This window comes from Lagopus leucura, unplaced genomic scaffold (assembly GCF_019238085.1).
Source record: "Lagopus leucura isolate 7727_CA_CO unplaced genomic scaffold, USGS_WTPT01 Super-Scaffold_1, whole genome shotgun sequence".
Classification (NCBI taxonomy): domain Eukaryota; kingdom Metazoa; phylum Chordata; class Aves; order Galliformes; family Phasianidae; genus Lagopus; species Lagopus leucura.
Window position 1 is genome coordinate 7,821,125 of NW_024962250.1, and position 24,171 is coordinate 7,845,295.

Below are 24,171 nucleotides of genomic sequence, written 5' to 3' on the forward strand. Positions count from 1 at the left end.
CGCTGTGATACACACCTGTATCGATTTGTGGCTGGCACTCTCCAGACTTGCACTCCTCGCAGCCTTCCCTCCTTCACCACAATCACCGACACATTGCTGCCCCTGTACGCATTGTCACACTGAGCTTGAGTTGGCCCGTGGGGACCACTGGCACCACATGTTGAGAACCACCAAAGAACAACGGACGTGTCCCCTGTGATCAGAACAGACAGAGTCAGTCAGGTAGCTTCTGCTTTTACTTCAAGCTTCTTTACTTATGGGCTCCACTTCTCTTTAAAAACATCCTGCTCTTTACAGACTGGTGAGCTAGACCTCAGGAAACTGCTGCCCCACAGCCAAGCAGACCTGACATGATCTCCACAACTTTAGCAAAGATTATATTTCATTGCTCTGTCACTATAGCTGTGCTGACCACTCAGGCAGATCACACACGGAGACAAAAAGGAAGCTACCTCCTACAGGCAAGAGACAGGCTTTCAGTTCTGAATCGTTTACCTGGGAGGGAGGGCTCTTCCAGGGGATTCAGAAGATGCTCATCAGGGCTACTGATCTCCCGTGGATACTGACGCTTTCCACTAAAATGAGTTGGCTGTCTTCCTGTAATAGTTTGTAGAATGGATAGGAAGATGATAGAAAAAAGAGAGGCAAAACTTAGAAGTCTGCATGAATCAATGCAGCATGACCATTTGTTTAAGGTATGTTTATAATACCTTGGACAGAAAAAATATTTTAAACAATCAGCATTTTTTTAACTGATTTTCTTGTGCCTGTATCTTGGCTTTGCTACCTCTGTCTGTGCTAAAATCAGAGGGCCTTCACATGAACAAACATCCTGTGTTATCCCATGGAGGCTCACCTGTAAGATAAGCTTATGGCAGCAAACTGCACTGGCTATAGTTACAAGAATCTTCGAGAAAAGCACGGAATGGGAAAACAGATAGCAGTACTGCTGCTCTGCTGGTCAAAGGCATAAAGGACCGTGATAGCAAAAAATGTTATCTGTGGTTCTTAACGGTGTCATGGTAGGTAAATCAGCTTCGGATCACTCTTCTCTCACCAGTGACCTTCATACCCCTCCACCCCCAACCTTGTTTAAGGAATAATTTGCTAAATAAAATGATGTCACACTGACAGTAGAGAAACAGTCGTATACTCTTGGCAATATCTGCAAATTTTTGGACAAGTCTTTCTGAAAAACACAGAGCGAAAGGCCACATTTATGCCTTTAAAAGCCTATTACAAAATAGGCTTTTAAAAATCAGCCCTTTCTCAGGGAGGAGGGTCTTCTTTTGGCTGAGCCAAAGCATCCAAATGCACTGAGATCGCCATGTGTAACCAAAACTGCCTTAGAACAGGAAGAAGTAATAACTCTTGATTTATAATCTGCAAGCATCCTGTTTCCATAGTTAAAATACCCATCTGTATGCAGATCTTTGTAAGAAAATCTCTGTAAGAAAAAGGAGACACTTTATGAGCCCTCAGTTAATTTAATACTGAACGTTTTTCATTAGTTGAAAAACATTACAAATATTTCCATTTGTTCCAGTTGTGAGAATCTAACAGCTGTTTGATGCACTATTCAAAAGAGACTCATTCAATTCCAGCTGGACAATTATCTCTGCTGCAAAGCCACTGCTCTAAATAGTGATAATTAACACACTTGTTAGCTGTGTCAGAAAGGCCAAATAACTAATTGAAGCATGGAGACCTTGCTGTGCTTTTACTCCTGAGAATATTCCCTCCAGGTCTGTGTGAAAGCTCATTGATGGATGGAAGTAAAAGAAAGCTTTGTACTGACACACTCTGTTCATAGTGAGATAGAGAACTTCAATGGATGGAGTTGTCAAGCAAGTGAAAAATGAAATTAACCCAAAACAAATGATCTGGATCAAAGGCAAGAAGGAAAACCAAATGAAAAAGGCAACGCATAGCCAGAAAAGATGCTTAGTCTCCCTAGGCCTGCAGTGAATTATGAATCCCAAAGGTCAAAACAGTTTCAGATAGTTAGAGATGAACAAGAAGTCTGGTTATGTTTGCCAGATTGATGGAATGTAAATCAATCCCTGAAATACAGACTTGGTCTGTGTCTCTGCATGGATTTTTATTTATTTTGTTTGCAGCATCCCAACTGGCTATCCTAAGGCAATGCTTTGTTTCCAAACAAACAATCTCTCCTCCTTCTCCAAACAGTCTCGAACCTTCACACACTAGAAGAAAGCTTCTGTCTCCTGTTTTCAGCATGAGAGTTGCATGACAGCCTAAACATTAGCCTGTCCACATGAGCCATTAATTCTTAGGAAGCTGATCCTTTATGTGCCACCAGAAATGAATTTGGAAGGTGGTAATTTTTACAAATACAGCGTAACCCTGGCAGCCAGAGGCTGCTACTCTAGTCTTTTTAAGCTTCCACTTGCTCTTCTGATAGCCAAAATATTGACTGCAAGGACAGAAGGGAACAAGAATTATTCATGTTTAGGTATACTTATATCAGAAAAACATGAACAGCAACTGTGTCACTCCAGGACTTAGCTCATACTGTTGATTTTCACACTGAAGATGGACAGTAGAAATCATAAAATGAAAGGGAACCTTCTGCAGAGACAGAGCTACAGTAAATAGCTCCTATTTCCATTTCTGGGACTGTAATGAAGAAGGATTTAGTAATTTTGGGGCAGGATTAATCAGAATAAAGTTCCTTGCAGCATCTTCAAAGTGTGCACGGTCTACTCAAAGATCTTACCTCACTCATGCAGGTGAAGCACTTCTGGAAGCCTCTCCAGCTTGTCCTGGAGTGGGACACAGAATGAGGAAGCTGCACCAACGTCCCCATTTCCCAGCCCTTCGACTGATTCAATTGCATTTCTTGTCAGTCCTTACTAACTCAACCAAATGGGGCTGTGCTGAACAGCTTGAACCTCCCCACACCATTGGCCTAAAACAACGAGACTGGCAGGCCAGGCTCCCCATAGCCTGGGGATTCCAAAGTAAAAAACAAGAGTTATCACATACAAAAGCTCTCTTCAGATGGTCTTGTCATTTAAAAACCAGTCTTTTTAGAAAGTATAAATGATGTAGAGATCAAAAAGTAACCCCTTGGCCAGGACAGTGGAGCGCACTGATGGACCACTGACCTGTGCTCTTAATTGGAACAATACCATCCTCAGAGCAGTAAGAGCTAATGGTAAAAGCAGTGGCCATGAAAGCATTGAGGAAGACAACAGTCATGCCAGCTCACATTTTCATATTTAAACACTCAAAACTCAGATCTCTTTCTACAAAAGCACTATTTAGCTAAGAGGATAAAATACTTGTATCTTTATGGCTGTCCCTTAAAAGTTCTCACAACGAATCAGATCCATGCCATCTGATCTGTGACACTGTCTTAACACAAGGTGATTTTATTAACCAGAAGATTGTTTCACTTAGCCTTTCTCACAGGGAAAGCATCTGTCTCTGCCCAGGGGCTGCCACCCAAAGAATGGGCTGTTTGTTTTTCGTCTCTACTGATGTCTCTTGAGCTGCCCTCACTACACTTCCCCCCGGCCGGGGCCCCCCCCCCTCACCTTCCAAATATTACTAATTCTTTCTTCTCCGTGTTGAGGAATATAGAAAACTTCACCTAGTTTCCCAGCTTGCATACATACAAGCAGTGCTTTCAAGGTCTGCATTAGATTTTGAAGAAAATCAAAATATGGGATTGAAATAGATGGAGAGATTAATATTTACATCATCGCAAACAGCAAATTTTTCCTTCCTGCTCTATGTCCTTCCTGTTGCCCTCATGCAAATAATTCACTGTTTGGATCTTAATTGGCTCTCTCTCTGACATCTGAAACCTCTCCTTGCTTGGGAGAAATAATTTCATTACTGAAAACACAGCAGAGCTGCTGGGCTTCTCTGCAACCTAACTGAATTAAAATCATGAGAAGATAAATGCAAGGGAGTTACTTTCAGAGGCGAGAAAACGTCAATTTGATGAGAGGATTCAAGGAACAATGGCAAGTGCAGGGCTTCCAAGAATCATTTCCTTCATGATATCTGTCTTCTGCATGAGTCATGCAACTCTGGGTCACACTTCCAGATGGGGTAAGTGGCTGCTTCTCCTGGACATCAGTGAGATTTATAGTAATTGAAAGTGAGGAGAAACCTGGGTGGAGTCTAATAGACAAGCCCTGAAAACATTCTTGCAGAGTCTTTTATGCCCCACTTATTTACCAAAGAATATAACTATACACTAGAACCAACAAAATGCCCACGGGTACTCTAGTGTCTGTATTTGCTCTCAGGAGAGCAGTAAAGTCCAAAAGTTGGGTGTACAGCAGTTGACACAACAAGCACCTGGAATCACTCCCTTCAGTTTCTTTAAGAACTTTTCTCACATTTCAAAACAAAATGTCAGCATGCATAACCCAATGTATTGGGAGCTGGGGGTGTTAAAGAATGGAGTGAATAAATGGCTGTGCTCTAAAGGCACACCTCTTCCTCTTAATTTTAAATGAATATATGCATGCTCAACATTTCATTGAATGGTGTACTCAGTGCCCATGGAACTAAGGGGCAAAGAATGTGAGACCAAATTGGACAAAGGTAGGAGAACAAAAGGGTTCTAAATGGTGGAAAACTTTTAACACATACCAGTTTTAACACAGACCTTCTCACATTAGGCTACAGTCTCTGCAGGGACCTGCTACTACATTCAGTGCTGACATATCGGATGTGGGGACTTTTGAAGGTAGCAGAGAACATTTCATTTGCAACAGAAGTCACAACTGAAGTGCTGCATGTTCTCTTCTTGTTTAAGCAACAGAGAATATCAGTCTTTTCCGCAGAGACTAAAAGATGGTAGTTTGTAATGTTCCCAAGTATGCATCCTTTTTCCACTTGAAGAAATTCAACTCTTTTGCTAGCATGTTTTGGAGATTAGCTCTGGCTTCATCTTCAGTGGAGCACATTGTCATCAGTAGCATTAACAGTAATGAAGCCAAGAGAAGTATGTATGTACCTGCCAGTGACATCTGATGCTTCTCCTACAAGGCAAATCAAACTAAACTTTACTGCCAGAGAGACATTTTATTCTTCTGTTTTCCTCCTTTCCTCCCCTAAAATATAGTTGTTTTCCCCTTTGTTTTCAACAAGTTCCCTTCGGCTATCAATTGCCAGGGTGCACAGGTCAGAGAGGACTGCTAAAGAGCAATGTGATGTAATCCTTCCACTTAAAGCACAGGAGTAAGTCAAGAGTTTCTTGCCAAGACACACAGGCAGCTTTCAACTGTGTGATACAGATTAGGGAAAACAAAGAGCACTAATAAACTGACACACGTAAAATTTCCTCTACTTACAATCTTCAGCAGATCTAAGATAATTGGCATTGTGATATAAAAGCTAACATAAATGATTCATGTGCACTCTTGGTGCAGGGGAAAAACACAGCAAGTGTATTCCGGATCAGCTGGATGCTTATTACACTATCCAAATTCTTTATGGGATTCTGTAACACGCATGGCTCACCATCAGCAAAGCAGTTCATTCCAAATGTAATATTGTCGATAGCAATGTCAGCTTGGGAATTCCAACCCCAGGTTGCCAGGAGTTGCAGTTGAAACCTTTGCAAAAAGACAGAAGATTTAAAGACAAAGAGGCAGACGGAAAAAAACAGCAACAACCACAAGAGTCCAAAAATACAGTGTTCTCTTACAAACCAATAGTGATAATCATAATTTAGAATCTTTCCATTAGACAAGCTGCTGAACAGCCATAAGAGCTTGCTAGAAATCTTATTCATACACCCACAGTTAGTAGGACCAACCAATGCTCATATAATGTCACATTTAATGTGGAACAAACATGGGAACCCTACTCCCCCTGCTATCTGTACACACACAGGAAAACAAGATGCTCTCCCTCACAAATATTTATACATATACAACCATCCTTATCAATCACCACTGATGGTAATGGGATTGGGCACGTGCAAAAGAAAAGGGAAAATAAATCTGTTTTTCTATCCCCAAAAAGACAGCCAAAATAAAAATTAAACAGAGCAATATCCAGAAAGACAGCAGTCTTAAACCTGAGTGTTGGCCAGTGTAACCAGAAAAATAACAAGGTGACATAAATTTATTTCAGCTGATAATTCAGGCCATTTTAAATTTTAGCCACAAATCATCAAAGCTTTTGCATTCTGGGCTACCTCACTTTTCCCACTATGACCAGATGTTAACTACTTATCTAGAAGCCTGTCATGCCCCATGAGCATTGCCACATTCTGAATTTAGAAGAAGGAAGGAAAATGAACAGAAGGACCTTCTTCTAATAGATAGGAGTAAATTGTTTTTCATTAAACTTCAGAAATAAACAGACGCCTGATGTCCAGCCTATTTACAGCTTATTAAAGACACATGGAGAAGACCTCTACTGCTGTCACTGACAACGCTTCATCATGATTTATGATGAAGTACTGACCTGCCTATCAGTACTTTCTTGTCCCAAATTACTGGCAGTAAAGTACAACGTGCATATTCCGTCCACCAAACAAATGTTGATACATATCACAGAATCACAGAGTGGTTGAGATTGGAAGGCACCTGTGTGTATGGCCCAACCCCTGCTCAAGCAGAGACACTCTGAGCAGGATGCCCAGAGGTTTCTGGGTATCACTAAGGAGGAGACCCACAGCCTCTGTGGGCAGACTGTGCCAGTGCTCTGGCACCTGCATAAACCACAAACTGGCATCCACAGTTAATATAATGTTGTAAAGTTGAATCTTGAAGATTCTGATTCTCAAGAATAGTCCCTTGTGCATCAAATAAAAGCTTTCATACATACAGGATCTGAACCTTCTGGGAATAAGTGTTGGCACAGCAAATTCTAATAACATGTTCCTTGGATGATCACTCTCTTAGCAATGCGGTTAGCAGAGGAGTTTACCCAATGGGAATCACCTTCCTACAGAAGCCTCTCTTTTCAGCAGTACCTCTGCATTTTCAGACCTTGCACATCAGTCCAATGCAGCAACTAGCCAGAGTGTTTGATGGACGATAAAACTCACAGTAACCTGAGCCCAGAATTAGAGACTTCTAGGCCAAAGATAGAGCATCACAGTTTAATCCTTTCTAAAGACACGTCAGCATACCCTTAGTCCAGTCAAGATACTGCATCTGGTCCATAGTCAGAACAGAAGGACCATGACATTGTGCTGTAAGATCAATTTCTGTTCTAGCTGAGTATAAGTGAGTACCTGGGGAATGACTCTCATCCCCAAGTGCATAAGAAGAGATATCTCACAAGTGCTGGGCTCTGTATGCCTCCCATTCCTTCTAACTTCAGAAAAAGAAGAATTTGCCTTTTGAACTCTGTGCTTGCTAGCCAGAGGGGTTTCCAGTGTCCCTGCTCATTGAATTCATTTTATTGACTCTAACATATAGCCTTCTCAATTTCTCTTCTGTCTGGTCTCCTGTCTGCCTGCTTCTCTTCTGATAGCAACATTTTTTCCTTGTGTATGTGAACCAAGTGAGAGAACCTGCCAGCTGACCACCAGGAACAGATTTCCAAGTGCCCAGCTGGGATGCTGATCAACAAATTGTGTGTTTTTCTCTCCTAAAAAGTGAGTTTGTTTGGACAAGATAGTGCTAAAAAGCACATATTTCCCCCTCTTTTGTACCCATTTTTTCTTTTACTGAATCTGGACAAACAGGAGAAAAATTAGCTAAACTGGTTTCCAGAGCTAGGACATAAACATATGGGCCTGTGATTTACAGAAAGAAACAAGTAGGCAATGGAGTAGAAAAATTGAGAATAAACTTTGATGATAGGTCTGGGGTCATCTAAATCAAATAGCACGAGAATTGACCAGGAGAGTAGGAAGCAGGAGGGCAGGGACAGACTGTAATAGAATCATAGAATTGTTTGAGTTGGAAGGGACTTTCCCTCATTCAGTTTGAAACATGCACACATGAGCTACCTTTTTGTTTTGTCTGGATGTTCAACTATCTCAAGTTTAACAGTACTGGAATTTTTTTTTTTTTTTTTCTTTTTCTTTTAAGTCCTCAGAAAGTGCTGGCTAGTGCTCCCTAAAGCCATTTGGTGTCCTTTCCATCCTGCCACATCCATTTCCCTTCAGATCAATTTCCCTTCAGAACTGAGGTCTGACACAAAAATTGGAGGCTTTGCAGACAAAAAAAAAAAATAGGGGACCATTTATTAGAGGAAGCAGAAGCTCTTTAACAACTTCAAAAAGCCCAAAAGACTCTGCTCCGGCTAGGTCCAAATGAAAATGCCTGAGGGAAAGAGCTATTCTGGACAAATTCACTGGTCATATTTTAAATACACAGAACTAAACACATGCTTATCCACAGGGCTCCAGACTGTCAGGCAAGGACATATACTACACTGCCAGTTTGCAGACCTATGGTATTCTGGAGAAGCATACACTGAAGCTGTGACCAAAGGTAATCACAAAACTAAAGCAGGAAAAAGGGTGGGATAACATTCTCCTTCCCCGCTTCCTGTTTTGCTGCTGATTGGATCTGAATTGCTACCACTTCAGACCCAAATCCCTTAGCTTTTTACAAAAAGATGCTGAGAACATTTCCAGTTAAAAGCAATCCCCTCAAACCCTCTAATCCATGAAGTTTTAAGACAATACTTAATGCCAATAGTAGGTAGATCTTTTTACATTTATAATATCACATAGAGTTTGAGATTGATTTTTTTTTTTTTTTGGTCTTAAGTGTGATATGAGACAGACCTGCTTGAGGAAAATGCAAGAAACAGATTGGAGCAATTTAAAAATGATTTGTATTGTGCAGAATAACTTGCTGTCAACACCATTTCATAGCTTGAAATTGACTGACACAGAATGGAGGAGGAAGACAGAAGACTTCCTCAGCAAGCAGAATTGCTGTACTCCTCTAATTTTGTCAGTAGTAATAGGTCTGGAAAAAGGCAAAAATGAAAGTGATACTTCTCAATGAAGGCCCTAATAATTTACAAAATCTGTAGGGATATCTCTGGGTGCTGCTGATGGTGTTCTTACCTGTTCTGAAGCACTGGCATTGGTAAAGTGATGAGAAACCAATGATCACTCCAGCTCCCTGCTCTTTCCCACATTGGCAAGGTAACTGGAACTCCATTTTTTTCTTCCCTGACAGAGAAGGAGATGGTACCATTGTAGCTGCCAAAAACATGCACTGAGAATTGGATCTGTAACAGAGCAAAAGAAAAAAAGAATAGTATCCTCTGATAAATAGGAGATAGTACTTACTACTCCCCCCTTCGGAATATGAAACTGTGGCTCAAGCTTTAATCACACATACCACTAACACCCCCAGTGCTTTTGTGTGATTCCATCGTTGTTCCTAGCACAGAATTTTCTTGTTGGAGACCTCAACTGACACTTGTGTTCTCAGGCTCTAACAACTATATCAATGGCCTCAGATATTATTTGGGTGATTGTTATCTTCTTCAGGAGCAATAAGTAACAAAGCAGAGGAACACAAGCTTAAAGTCAAGAAAAGCTTTATCATTAAATGTTTCTACTAGGGTTGGAGTACTGCAGAAAAGCAATCCTAAATACATTCTTTCTCAGAGTTCTCACCAGCCAAAAGACTCCTGTCAAAAGAATGAAAGAGTTCAAATCTTCTAAGGTTTCCCATTGTAATCATTCATATTAATGTGTTGCACTGGTGTGGCTCAATTCATACCTAAGCATTATATAGCACAAAACTATTGCAAGGAGAGGACTACCCTGCCACAAATACCCAGGAAATGAGCAAAGAGGCCATCTCCACAGACAGGAAACTCCAGTCTATATACTTGCCCCAGGTCATAGACACCACCTGAACCATAGCACTGATGTGGCAGGTAAGCAATCTGATCAGCAGACCAAAGAATATTTTGAAGCAGGACTCCTTCCTCTCTCTGTGGGGCACCACTGACAGTTTGTCACAGATCAAGAGAAAACTGCCATTTCCAGTGATGCCTGGAGCACTCAGCTGCTCTTTGTATTAAGGAGAGCTCAATCAGGAGATGGAGTACACACACATGTACACAACAACAGAAGTTCCTTGCTCTTTAAATGGGTACTCAAATCTGTGTCAGTGAAGGAGAGACTGGGTCTGGATTTCCTGTATGATGCCCATGACCAACACTTACTGCTCCTAGTTTTGTGAACCTAGCTCCAGGCACATTTTATTTTGTTGGAACTATTCAGCAAACTTAACCTGAATTTATAAATATAAATGGTGAAGATATATTTTTGGCACCTGCACTGTATTTCTTTTGCCAGCTCTAATTAGGAGGCATCAAAGCTTTCTGTTTTCCCCTGGCAGAGCTGGACTCCAGATCAAGCTTGCAACTTAATTTTCCTAAGTGATAGGAGTGCAACATTATTTAAATATTTTTGGTTTCAGCATCTTGAAGCTCCCCTTACATTTTGCAGGGATCTAGGCTGAAGGCAGGATATGTGATTTTATCCACACCAGGTTGGCTTCATCTGTTGAAGTTTCTGAAGAACACGAACAGTTTATTATCTTTATCTATTCCTGGAAGGTCTAATGCCCCACAGATTTCATGCTCCTAATCCATCCCAAAATCATGCAGAATTTAGGAAGAAAGTCTCAGCAGCATGCATACTGAATGGCTGAACAGGCTCAGACGGCCAACTCTCTCTCCTACAGTCTAAGGCCATCCAGTACAATTCAGGCATGGGTACACTTCAGGGGAATGGTCTATACACCCAAGCTAGGGAGCTTTTCTGTATTTAAGAGCTAATTCAGCACTGCTGCTCTTATTTACTGGGAATGCCCCTCCTCTCTTCTTTCTAGCGTTGAACAAGCAGCTAGTTAGGCAGTATACTCCTAGTACAGTAAAGTGCTTTGTTGTGTATCATACACTGCACAGAGGCACATTGCAAAAACAGTGTACAGCCTGAGAATTAGCTCCAAAAGGTGCTTAGGCAGAAGGAGATACCTGGTAATCTTCAGTAGCAATACCAGCTGGCAAGCTGGTACTGAAAGCCTTGGCGATGCCATTTGTCTGATTGCTATCTGCTCGCAGATAGAGGAAGTGTCCTGTGGACAGAAAAGTTAATTAGAAAAAATATATATTTTTTAATACTTTCAAAATACTTTAACATCATTGTTCTGAAGCACAGTGTAAGTAGGAGGACATGACAGAAACAAGGCTTAAGAGTCCATTTATTAGCAAACTACAGTGAATACACTAGTAGATTTCAGCAACACAAAAGTCAATATCCCAAACCCTTCTCTGCAACACAAGTAGAGTGTCCAAACCTCAGAGCCACTCAAGTACATTTCCATACAGTGGTTCACAGCAGTCTACTCTGAATTCTTTGATCAGCCCTAATACTTACACCATGAGCATCAACAACTTGCTAAGACAAATATGGTGCCAGTAGAGCTTATTTATAGTCTTTGTTCCTATTAAGAGTTTGTATGAGCTCTCAAGAGACAAACAGGACTCTCACATGAGCACTCTCTACTTTGATAGGGAACTGAATCAAAACTCAGCTTCTGACTTCAAGTATGAACATGTCAGAATTTGGCTTCCCTCCTTATTTAAAAAAGCAGACAGTTCTGGGAATTATCAGACCTTCTTTTCTTTTTGTTGCCGCCCCCCCCCCCGTGGTATTCTACAGAACAAAATGTTTATTATCACTTCATCTTGGGACAGACTTAGATGTGATTCTCTTTATAACCCACCAGCAGAGTCTGACAAGAGTCTCCAAAAAATTTGTGTTTTACAAGATGCTTAGTTTTGTAAGGCAATTTTTACTTTGTGATGCTGCAGCTGAAGTATTCTGCAATTGCCTATCTCATAAGAGCAAGGAGGGAAGAGGTATATACAGAGGGGAAAGAATTCATCATATAATTCTTTTCAAAGGTGAAGACATTCTAGACTCCTAAAGTTCTATGATAAATTTTCCATAAAAGATTCCATATGAAGTTTTGTTTTGTGATCAGAAGTTAGTTTTAAACTTTAAAATTATTTAAATAAATACATTTAAAGTTATTCTAGATAATACTGATGATAAATTTGTTTTGGAAAGAAGAATGCCAAACATTTTAAACTAATTAAAAAAACCCCACACCCCTAAGTTGAAGACTTATTCACATGCATGCTGGCACACTTGTACAGGCACACATAAAACATGCACTCACAGAAAGGCAGACTAAGAAAGAACTACGAAGACCCTACCTGCAGTGGCTTGCAAGGTAGACCCTACAAATGAACCATTGTGAATCATTTCATTAAAGCCACTGATAGACCAAGGAAATGCTGCAGTTTCATTCAGTGTCCAGCCACATGAACCCTCTTCAAAAGAGCAATGTGAACCTTCTGGGAGACTATCTACAATGGACCATAAGAAAATGCAGGAAAATAGAAGAAACCTGATTATGGAAGAAGGCAAACAGCAGAAAAAGTCAAAATTTACTATAGTTCTTGAAACTATCCCACTTATACTGTCTTTCAGTGTCAGAATATCAACAGGTCTCATTTGTTTATTTCCATAGTCATCAAAAAAGTCAACATTTTTTTGCTACTGGAGCTGTTACACTGCAGTTCTGTCACTGAAAACAGCAACTCCCACAGTCAAGAGTGGTAAATCACTCCACACATTTGTAAAAGCCCTACTGTATATTAAATTATAGACATCATGAGGCTTTCTGCGAAAGGCAGTCAACAGATTATTCTAGATCTTTGTCACTATAATTGACAAAAAAAAAACAAAACACCCAAACAAATAATGTTTCTCAGTACTAAATGTACTTTTTTAGAGTCTTTCTTTGTCAGGATATGCAAGATGAGAACTTGCACATCTAGGAAGGACAGCTTTGTGATTGATCCTGTTGGTAGTTTCTCATCCACCAGCCATAAATGTGTAAATAAGATTTTGCTTTCCTCTGAAGCAGCAGTCACTATGAAACACAGGTCACTGAATGTCTTATTGCAATATTAAAAATAATAATAAATCAATTTTATCCTATATGGAATGAATTTTCAAGAAAAATCTTGATAATAAAATAATAAAAACAGTCTAAATTATTATAGGAGGCTTAATAATGAATTAATCTAGAAATAGAATCAATTTAACCTGTATTTTATTCTAAACTGATTATTGTAACAGGATGAAGGTTCCCACGAAATGCCATGCCATACACTCACCACATCTTACTCCTTCTACTTCTTTGGTAGGGCAATCACTGATGAATTCACAGATTTGTAAGTGGCTAACACAGCCTCCGTGAAGGCAGGGGAAGGAAGAGCCTTTGTTATATATAGAAAGATCTGGGTTTTCTTTATCTAAAGAAAAAAAAAAAAAAAAAGCTCAGAGATGAATCAGCAGAGTTTATGTATATATTCCTGCATGTGCATCAGCCTTCACACACATGACCTCAGAAATCGTCCTCTGGGTGATAAATGATACTTAGCTGTGCTCTTTGTCATGCAGGTTCCTATCCAGCATGAGATTCCCAAGATTGCCTCAGCTCTCACACAGACCAAATTCATTGCTCCTTACTCTCTCCTGCACACACTAGCTTCTGCTGTGTTTGTGCCATCTTCAGGCAATCAGATTTTTATTTTGTTTTTACTGAGGATCCTACATTTTTCTATATGGCGAGTTCACTGGAACAGGCTGCCCAGGGAGGCTGTGGAGTCTCCTTCTCTGGAGATGTTCAAGACCTGCCTGGATGCCTACTTGTGTGACCTGGTGTAGGGAACCTGCTTTAGCAGGGGGGTTGGACTTGATGATCTCTGGAGGTCCCTTCCAACCCCTACAATTCTGTGATTCTGTAATTCTGTGATTCTTCTGTCCTGCACACGTGATCATGCACCTGTCAGCCAGCAGAGGCATGCTGCACGACACTGCTGCTGGAGGCAGCAATGTGCACTTAGCTCTGGGCCTGATGGACACGTTGTTATGGCCAATCGAGAATCAGGCTCAATTAATACTTGTGTTGCTGACATATTGTTATGCCATCTTTGTGGCATCCACCCTGTGATGAAAGGTGTTTCCTCAGCAGGCCGGCTCACTCATGCACCCCAACCTGCCTCTCCAGCTACACTCCAGGAGTACTGAACTAGTCACATGAGTACTCACCAACAGGCTGCATACAATTTTTAAGTGTGACATTTTCTGAAATCATGACTCAGTGTACCAAGCCTGTCCTGTGGATATGTGCGTGCACAGATTTGTTGTGGATCTGCAGGTGTGTGAAAGTCTCTTCTGGACCTGTTCCCTGTTAGCAGAGCTCTGCACAGATGTTCCATTACAATTGTTACTGCTCTGGAAAAAACGCAGAGCTTAGAAAGAAAACCCCAGGAGGAGGATGAAAGAACATCTGAAACATCATTTCTTCAGGGTACTGTGTTGTGTTGGGTACATGCAACAGCTTGTTTAAGGGCACTTTGGAGATTTAGCACAATGCTTCAGGCTGTGTGCATCCCCTCAAAAATTCCAAGACTGTGAAAAGCATTGCATTAAAAGTATATTATCTGTTAAATTAAAAGATTGACTGCAATAAAATTAAATCTCTAGTATGATTTAAAGCAATCTCATGATATATGATGAAACAGCACTGTGAAGTATTCTTACATTTGAAACTTTCTAGATCTTACATTTCTATTCAAAGCTAATTCTACAGTGTCTGCAAAACAGAAGCAATAGCATTATATTAATGGATGAAAACCAGGAAGTGAAGATGATTATGTCTCCAACTTACAGGCTGCCTGCACCAGCAGACTCATACACTTCCCAGAAGCCTGAATGACATTAGCAGGGTTCTGCATATGTACGGAGGATCACTTGCATGACCTTGGCAACAGGTCTGAAAATGGTAGGTAAAATCGATCATTTCTGAGCTGAGCACTCAGTACTTTGCATAAATTACATTCAAATTATTTTCATTTTGGACAGAAGTTTTGAGCCAGGCAGTGGTAAATAGACACCACAGACTGCACACCAGAGTTGCTTTTCTTCATAAATTTGCAAGATAGAGCCCCAGCACAGAAAAAGCTGTAGTGACACTGGGTAGCCTTTTGTTACTATTTGAAAAAGAAAAACAGTAAAAGCTAAAATATCCTAGGCAGAGACTTCTTTCCATCCCTATTGCTGAATCCAGCATGAGCCCTGTTACTTTCTTATACATTTGTATGAGCGTTAGTGCAAAGCAAATTGGAGGCAGCCGGGGCTGCAGTGACCACACCCCAGTTGAGTTTGTGATCTCGAGGGATGTGGGCCTGGCAAAGAGTGGCATCAGGACCCTGAACTTTGGGAGAGGGAACTTTAAGCTGTTCAATGGACTGTTGGCCAAGATCCCCTGGGATGCTGTCTTTAAAAACAAAGATGTTGAGGAGAGCTGGCTACTCTTCAAGGATGCCTTCCAGAGAGCACAAGAGCTCTCCATCTCTCCGAATAAGAAAGCGGGCAGAGGAGGTAGGAAGCTAGCGTGGCTCGGTAAGGACTTGCTGAGGACACTGAGGGCGAAGAAAGGTGCATACAAGCTCGGAAAACAAGGCTGTGTCACCTGGGGAGACTACAGGAATGCCGTCCGGACTTGCAGACATGGGATCAGGAAAGCCAAGGCGCAGGCAGAACTGAACTTGGCGAGGGACGTGAAAAACAATAGGAAGACTTTCTACAGGTACATTGGCCAGAAGAGACAGGCCACAGCAAGTGTGCTCCTTTGGTAAATGTAAAGGAGAACTGGCTTCCACGGATGAAGAGAAGGCTGAGGTACTGAATGAGTTCTCTGCCTCAGTCTTCACTTGGTAGCCAAGATTCCAGTTCTTCTCACGTCCCTGAGGCCTGCATCCCTAAACCTCTAGGTGCGGACCGAGGTGGTAAAACTCCCCCCACTGTGAGGACAGAGCAGGTCCGAGACCGCCTCATGAGACTGAATGTGTACAAGTCTATGGGGCCAGATAGCGTGCATCCCAGGGTTCTGAAGGAGCTGGCTGAGGTGGCTGCTGAGCCGCTCTCCATCATATTTGAAAAGTTGTGGCTGTCAGGTGGGGTCCCGGATGACTGGAGGAAGGGTCACATCACTCCCATTTACAAGAAAGGGAGCAAGGAGGAGCCTGGGAACTGCAGGCCAGTGAGTCTCACCTCTGTACCTGGGAAGATCATGGAACAGATCATCCTGGATGACAAGCTTGATCTCATGAGGAATGAGCGTGTGAGCCAAGACAGCCAGCACGGCTTCATGAGGGGAAGGTCATGCTTGACCAATGTGGTGACCTTGTATGATGGAGTGACGGCATCAGTGGACAAGGGGAAGGCGACCGATGTCATATACCTGGACTTGAACAAGGCCTTTGACATGATCCCCCACCACATCCTTATCTCCAAATTGGAGGGATGTGGATTTGATGGGTGGACCACCCAGTGGATAGGAAACTGGTTGAAAGGACGCAGACAGGGGGTGGTCATCAATGGCTCTATGTCCAGGTGGAGGCCGGTAATGAGTGGTGTCTCCCAGGGGCTGTCTTGGGATCGGTGCTCTTTACCATCTTTGTCAGTGACATCAATGACGGAATCGAGTGCACCCTCAGCAAGTTTGCTGACGACACCAAGCTGAGTGGTGCGGCTGACACAGTAGAAGGAAGAGATGCCATTCAGAGTGATCTTGACAGGCTGGAAAGGTGGGCCCAGGTGAACCTGATGAGGTTCAACACGGCAAAGTGCAGAGTTTTGCATTTGGGCTGGAGGAATACCAGGCATCCATACAGACTGGAAGGAGCGGTCCTTGAGAGCAGCCCTGTGGAGAAGGACCTGGGGGCCTTGATAGATGAAAAGCTTAACATGAGCCAGCAGTGTGCCCTTGCGGCTCAGAAGGCAAATGGAATCCTGGGCTCCATCAAAAGAGGAGTGGCCAGCAGGGACAGGGAGGTGATTGTCCTCCTCTACTCTGCTCTTGTGTGGCCCCATCTCGAATACTGCGTCCAGCTCTGGAGCCTCCAGTACAAGAAAGACAGGGAGCTGTTGGAGAGGGTCCAGAGGAGAGCCACAAAGATGATCACGGGACTGGAGCACCTCCCCTGTGAGGACAGGCTGAGGGAGCTGGGCTTGTTCAGCCTGAAGAAAAGAAGCCTGTGGGGTGACCTCATTGCAGCCTTTCAGTACCTAAAGGGAGCCTACAAATAGGAGGGGAATCAACTCTTTGAAAGGGTTGATAACTGCAGGACAAGGGGAAGTGGTTTTAAGAAGAGGAGGGGGATATTTAGGCTGTATGTCAGGGGGAAATTCTTTACAGAGAGAGTGGTGAGGTGCTGGAATGGGCTGCCCAGAGAGGTTGTGGATGCCCCGTCCCTGGAGGTGTTCAAGGCCAGATTGGATGGGGCCCTGGGCAGCCTGGTCTAGTATTAAATGGGGAGGTTGGTGGCCCTGCATGTGGCAGGGGGGTTGGAGATCCTTGAGGTCCCTTCCAAACCTGGCCATTCTGTGATTCTGTGCAAAATCAGTTCAATTTTGCACTTCAACTCTGCTTTCTGAGCGTGTGCACATGTGCACACAAAATACATTCAAATATGACCCTTGACAGGTAAGCACTGCCAAAAATCATTGAGGGCACGCAGCTTTCATGTATGTCTTATCTAACCAAATCTTTAATCATGCTCACCATTTTTTATGAGGATGCTGCTCTCTTTTATGACTGCATTTGATTATTCCAAAACTGACTGTATTGCAACGTACCATGGAAGCAGTTTGTGAGCTGCAAGGAGCCCACTGCCAGGAGTCCAGCCTCTTGTGCTCCACAGTTTGAATACAGCAAGGTGATTTTAAAAGGTCTTTCTATTCGGCCAATCTGAGCCATCATGGATTTCCATTTCACCCTAGAATACAACAAGGAGATATCAGATGCACAAAAAGCATGCTGGAGTCCACAGAATATCTAGCACAGATTCTATACTGCACCAAATAGAAGCGATGGTATTAACACGGGGAAGGAATTGAATATAAAGTACAACATAGCATTCATTTAAAACAAATGACATTCTACCTAAAAAGTTCATATTCAGTTATCTTTTTCTCAGCTCCTATTGTAACTTACATTTCTCCACACAACATACAGCATAACTCTGAGACATCAAAAATATCTCAACTGTAGAGTGATTGTAGCAGTTCAGAGAAAGATGGATGGTGGCATGCACTCTAATTTTGAAGATGGTTGCTAGGCATTGAAAGCTAGACAACGACATTCAATGGGAATTTTCAATGTATCTCACTCAAATCAGTCTATCAGGAGTCAGGGTACCCAGGTGTAGATAAAAAAAACCTACAATATTCCTAACAATCTTTAAAAACAAACAAACAAAAATGACAATGCTTTGTTCATCATTCCATTGCATCCACTTGGCCTCAAAAAAATCAGTGGACCTTAAACTAACTGGTTCAACAAGCCACTGGAGATGAGGACAGTCTCTGCATCTTTTGCATTTACCTACTAAGCATACAAGACCTTCTAACCAATGAGTTCCACTACCTCCACCAAGCTACAACACAGCCCCTAAGCATCACCACTGTTATCATAATCCTAAGCACAGGAATCCACAGCAGCCAGCCCATGATTCACAACTGGTGTTATGTTTATGTTAGCAACTAAAGAGATTACTGCCCACAGCTGAAAACAATGACTCGCTTCATTTCTGCACCTTAATTGTATATGGTTTACAAGCCACACACTCTGAATCTTGCAGTTTACAGCCTAGTATTTCAAAATGAAGTACAACCACTGGCTAAGTCAATAAACCAACTTCTGAAACATCACATCTGAGAAAGATGCACCGTATTCCCTGCCACTAGAAGAACACTAGGTCTCAGTGGGCCTCTGAGAGAAGACTAATATCTTAAACCACTGTTCATGTGTACTGGCAGCTCTTTTGAATCAGAGCCCTAAGGTCCCATGAAATATTCCAGTTCTGCACTGAAAGATATTAACACTGAAATTTTAGTCCATTTATACACCACCACTGGAAAAGCTTGCAAGCATCCAGAGTCCACAAAAACAACAAGCAACTTTCTATCACCCAGAATTCTTGGACGTACAGAGTCTCATCATCATCAAGGCATTCCCACTCAGACAAACCCCCTTCCTCAACATACAACAGCAACAAGATTTCTAACATGGTAAATATTTGCTTTGTCCCAGCATCTGAGCAAAGGATAGTCAGAACCAACTTAATTTTCTTAATGGAATCAGGAACAAAGCCCATTGTTGAGCTACTAAGAAGATGGATCATTGTAGCAAGCTTTCAGATAAGCCAAGCTTGGCAATATCTTTACTATCGATTTTATGTCAAGCCAGATCTCGACTAATGAGGTAATATTCTTCTTCTAAGTACAGATGTTAAAACTGCTCTGTATGTATAGAAGGGCTGTCAGAATCTGACATCATTTGGAGAAATTTACACAGATAAAAAGTTTGGAGTTGCAAGCAATCTGACGCCTAAGGCAACAGAAGTTTAGATTTGCCCTGCTAACCTACAATTTCCATTTTTGATTTTCACTAGCTTAGGCTAAACAAAAGCTTTTCCTTTTCTTACCAATCTTTGCTATGCCTTTCCATCTCCAACACAATTAACAGATTGTGCATTTTAAGAAAGATTATTTTATTATTAAGTACAATTTCTTCATTAAGAGTGACAAATTAAAAATCCCTAACGTGAAAGCTGAAACCTTTTCTGAACTGGAGGCCACTACAGGAGTTACTGCAGAAAGTTATGCTAACTGCCTCAAGGTACTATCAAAGAACATACAAATTAGAAGCTTTACATTTCTTTTCCACATATATGAAGCTAGTCATCGGATGCAAGAAGAAACAGATGACAGAACATAGGCCTGCAACTCCTGCCCTTACTAACCAGCTACAGATCTGTCCTTCTTGGCCCAGAAAAATTTTTGGTGCAATTTGGTGCATGAGAGTCAGTAAACCATATTCCTAGGTTAGTGATCAAAATCAGTCTTTCATAACAGCAGTGCAGTCTCTCCTTTTGTAGCTTTATTTTTTAATTCAAATAGCTGTGCTCATTGCTGTCAGTATGTATTAGGCATTTTCTGAGGACACTTACCAGACTATTCCCTTTCAAAGGCTTATGGAGTTGGACACCTAATTTATAAATTCCAAATGACCTTAGGTGTTTCCAGACATTCAAATCAGCTATATCACAATTCCTCTACATACAAGAGCTAAAGTTAAAGAACTTTTGTTGACAATAGGACACCCAGACTGGGTGAAGAGGAGTCTCAAAGAGGATAAGTTCCTATAGGAGTTGCAAAAGCTGGCAGGGCATTTTAGCAGGTCTGCTCCAAAAAAGGAAAAAAAAAAAAAAAAAGGAAAAAAAAAAGCAGTAAAGATAGGGAAAACTAAGCAATAATCCTTTCATGAGATTGGCTAACTGATGACCATTTGTGCACGTGGCCTTGAACTCATTCTTTCTTGGACTACCGGGAGTACCATGGCCAGTACTTTGTTTTAGAAAGAAAACAGAAAACAATAAGGCCAGCTTACTGATCACACTCTATCATGTAAAGGGAAAAGATTATCACTGCCCCAAGCAGTGCTTTTTTATTCTCATTGAAGTTTGAGTTTTTAGAGCTGAAATAAACAAGTTCCATTATTGAAATAGTTTTGGCTGACAACACTGAAACAATTGTGGTCAACCACAAATACAAGCAAATGAAATCATTCAAAACAAAACCACATAAGACTTTTCACACGAGTTTTCAGGTGTGACTAGTTTTTTTGCTCTGTGTGATAATGAGGAAAAAGATAGGGTAAGCAAAGTAGTCATAAAGTCATTATCAGTGATCTGAACAAGCACCAGGACCATAACCATGAGAAATGAAGATAGCTTTGAGCCAAGAACCAGATTAAGAAAGCTTGGGCCTGCAAACAAAAATGCAGGCACTTGATGTTTGATCTCTACTGAGATAATAACAAACATAATTTTATATATCTTTTGTAAATACGTAGAATTTCAAACACCTCACTCCCACAGCGACTCTCCCTCTAATCGAGAAGCTCAGAATACTCATATGTTATAGGTGTGGCATAAAATAACAGTAAAAAAATATGAGCTTGTCCTACTTATCTGGGAACTTAGTGCCAAAAGGTCTGTCTGTTTCTCTTTTGCTACAGTGCATTTGCAAAAAAATGGGTGGCAGCTTCAATACTACAGATCAAACCTAACAGAGGTGGTTGGGACTTTTTCTAATGAGTGACATATCTCTGAGCTTTAGAGAACTGTGTAGCTGATGGACCTTGAAGGAGGAAACACAATCAGCATAAGACTTCCAGGACCAGAAAGAGGACAGTTCACTGAAGTGATTTACTATTGCTGGAATTCATGATGAAGCACAGCTTGATTTTGGAATTAAAAGATGACAGAGAAGACTGAAGCAGGATTTTCTGGATTAATTATCTGAAAAGATGATATCTAGCCTTCTTTCCATTTCTCATTTTTCACTCTGACTTCAAGATGATCTCCCAGTAGCAACTGAAGATTAAAATATGTAATAGACATAGGCATCTATCTCTAGGTCATTTCCTCATTATCTTCCTTTTATTCTACAAATTGTGCAGCTGGGATTGGGTAACACACGAAAGTGTGTATGACTTCTGCTCCCTCTGGAAAGTGGGAATGTTTCAAGATGGTCTCTGTTCTTAATAACCAGTACTGTTTAAATCTTAATCGCAGAAAAAGTGCTTATTTCAGAGTATCTCCCTAATAAGAAGCAGCTCAAACACTGTAGAAATAAATTTTGTTCTCCCGAACATACAAATTTTTCTGGAACTGTGCAGAGAACCAAAAAGATAGGGTAAAGTAAGAATATTTGACCTAAAATTGTTCTTAACTATCTCGTGCTTCTTCCTTCCCCTCCTTTCTATTTTGACACAGAATAGGAGGCAATCACCTTCCACCTTTACATTCTTAAAACTAAAGCCTCAGTTCTTACCAGTGCTTCGTTTCACTAAGTAATACCAATGTTCATACCAATTTCCAGTGACACTAATTCCATTCCAAGGTGTGTAAATAACATCACTTTCAGACAATAATTTAGACAATAATTTTATGTAGAATTTTTTTGTAGTGCTCAAATAAGCTCTTAAACAATGACTATGGTTCATTTCAGAAATGCTACACTGTTTGTGATCAAAGCCTGTCCTGGGCAGGTAGGTATCTCAAAGGGTATTTTATGAGTTAATTCTGGGGAATTATGGCTGCAGTTGTTTAGGCAAGTAGAGGCTTGTCAAGTACATAAAGCAGGTGAAAAAGGAGGTTAGAAATTTATCCCAGAAAATGTTACAGATTCCTTGTGAAACTGGCAAAAAGAAAAGGAAGGAGTAGCCAGGAAGGAAGTGAGCAATAGCTAAAAGTAGGAGTGAGAGATGGATTTGAAGTAAAGTAAGTTTTCTTAGTCAACCTCTGCTGTCTTTGGCTGACCAGAAGTCTTGGCTGAAGATCTCCATGGCAGCTTGAGAAGTGCCAAAGAATTCAAAGAAAACAAGCACTGGGATCTATTGCTTAAGTTCTTCACGAGAGTCAGTCAGGTGATGGAAATAAAAAAACTTTGTTGTGTGCCTGACCCAGGTTTTTACAAGACAGACTGCAGCAAAGGAAAAAGCAAGCACATGGAAAATGGCAAAATCAGATGACACGTGGACCTTTCTCCTTCTTTTCCTGTTGTGATTCATTCCCTTTACCCATTTCTTCTCCTCTCTGCATTCTGCTTCATGCAGGAATGAAAAAATAAATGTGGAACAGATCAAAGAGTACAAAATGCAGGACAAGATCCAGGGTTGCTGCAATTCCTTTTTTTTTTTTTTTTTTCCTTTACCTCTTCTCACCTCTAGCCTTTGCTTTTCCATTCTCTGAACTCTACAGATAAAACAAAAGAGGATGCTCCTGAGCTTAGCAGACAGAAGGAAGAAATTACAAAAGAGGCAGGATTAACCCTTCTCAAAATCTGACTACAACAGGACCCCTTGAATACTTAGAGATATCAGTCATTTCACCAACACAGCCTTTGGACTGAGTGCATTTGAAATTCTATACCACTAGAATCAGTGAGGGAGTCAGCCACTCTCACGTCTCCTGAATACGAGGGAGAAGGAATGACTCCTAATTAGATGTGTTCTTTGCAAAGGCGGCAAACAAAACCTGTGTCTGTTCCAGACATCCTGTCAGGAAGCTGCACAACTCAGTCCTGACAGTTCTACTTTCGTTTTTTGCTCTAACAAAAGCAATAATCTCAAGGAGAGAGATGTTAAAAAACAGTGGCCAGGAGGGACTGCACCCTACCTTGCAATTTAAAGTCTAAAGAGCTGCAAATTGATTGTCTTACCCAGCATCCTCTTCATGGCCAACTTTCAGAGAAATTATTATATTTCTGTTAGTGTCCACATATCTGATTTCAACTGTGAATCTCTGGAGGAGAGGAACAGCATCCTGTGAATATACAGCTAGTTCCAGCAAACAAGAGTCCACGCTCCCAGGCAGGATTGGGCTGTGCAGGCTGAACTTGCATCTATCTGGCAGCCTACTCATGTTCAGAAGGAAAATGCCTCCTGTAAGAAGAAAAAAAAAAAGAAAAGAAAAAGGACACATTGTGGATGGAAGAGCTATAATAATATGAAAACAGATGAAGGGTTTGAAGAAAGATCTCAAGAAGAAAGCAGAGGACTATGCACCAAGTATAAATAACAGATAGAAAAGAAAGGAGACTAAAGTAAAGGAGGGAAATACATTAGAAGCAATAGAAGGAATGAGAAGAGAAGAAACCAAACAAAGCAGAGTGAATACGTCCAACAAAACAAAAGCTGAAGATTTCTCAAATCAGCCAGCAGACATGAGGAGCCAGACCTGGCTTGTAAAGGATTGAGTTTTGTAACAAAAATCCACGAGTAAGCAGAAGCAGCTAATGCTAAAACACAGAGCAATAAAAGGAGCATATAAATGAGCTGGCTAGATACAGGGTACACATATACACAAAGCAGGCAGTACATATAAGGATAATACAGATTATAAGGCTCTCAGTGATAGAGTATTTTAGGCACAGACAATGTACCTACTAGTCGCACACCAGAACCAGCATATGGCAGTATTTTTAAAAATATGTGACTGAGGTCTCAGTCTGTCAAATCCTAT

General features: G+C 41.3%; 1 protein-coding gene across 1 annotated transcript in view; it reads right to left on the reverse strand.

Moving 5' to 3' along the window:
- LTK (leukocyte receptor tyrosine kinase) overlaps nt 1-24,171 on the reverse strand; it is a 137,865-nt gene that overhangs the window by 20,014 nt on the left and 93,680 nt on the right. The window contains exons 6-14 of the mRNA XM_042862392.1: nt 23,369-23,591; nt 17,717-17,856; nt 13,186-13,323; nt 12,217-12,369; nt 10,969-11,069; nt 9,035-9,201; nt 5,509-5,603; nt 496-597; nt 16-193 (exon numbers count right to left, since the gene is read on the reverse strand). Coding sequence (XP_042718326.1) covers nt 16-193; nt 496-597; nt 5,509-5,603; nt 9,035-9,201; nt 10,969-11,069; nt 12,217-12,369; nt 13,186-13,323; nt 17,717-17,856; nt 23,369-23,591 — 1,297 coding nt within the window. The remainder of the gene's footprint in view (nt 1-15; nt 194-495; nt 598-5,508; nt 5,604-9,034; nt 9,202-10,968; nt 11,070-12,216; nt 12,370-13,185; nt 13,324-17,716; nt 17,857-23,368; nt 23,592-24,171) is intronic.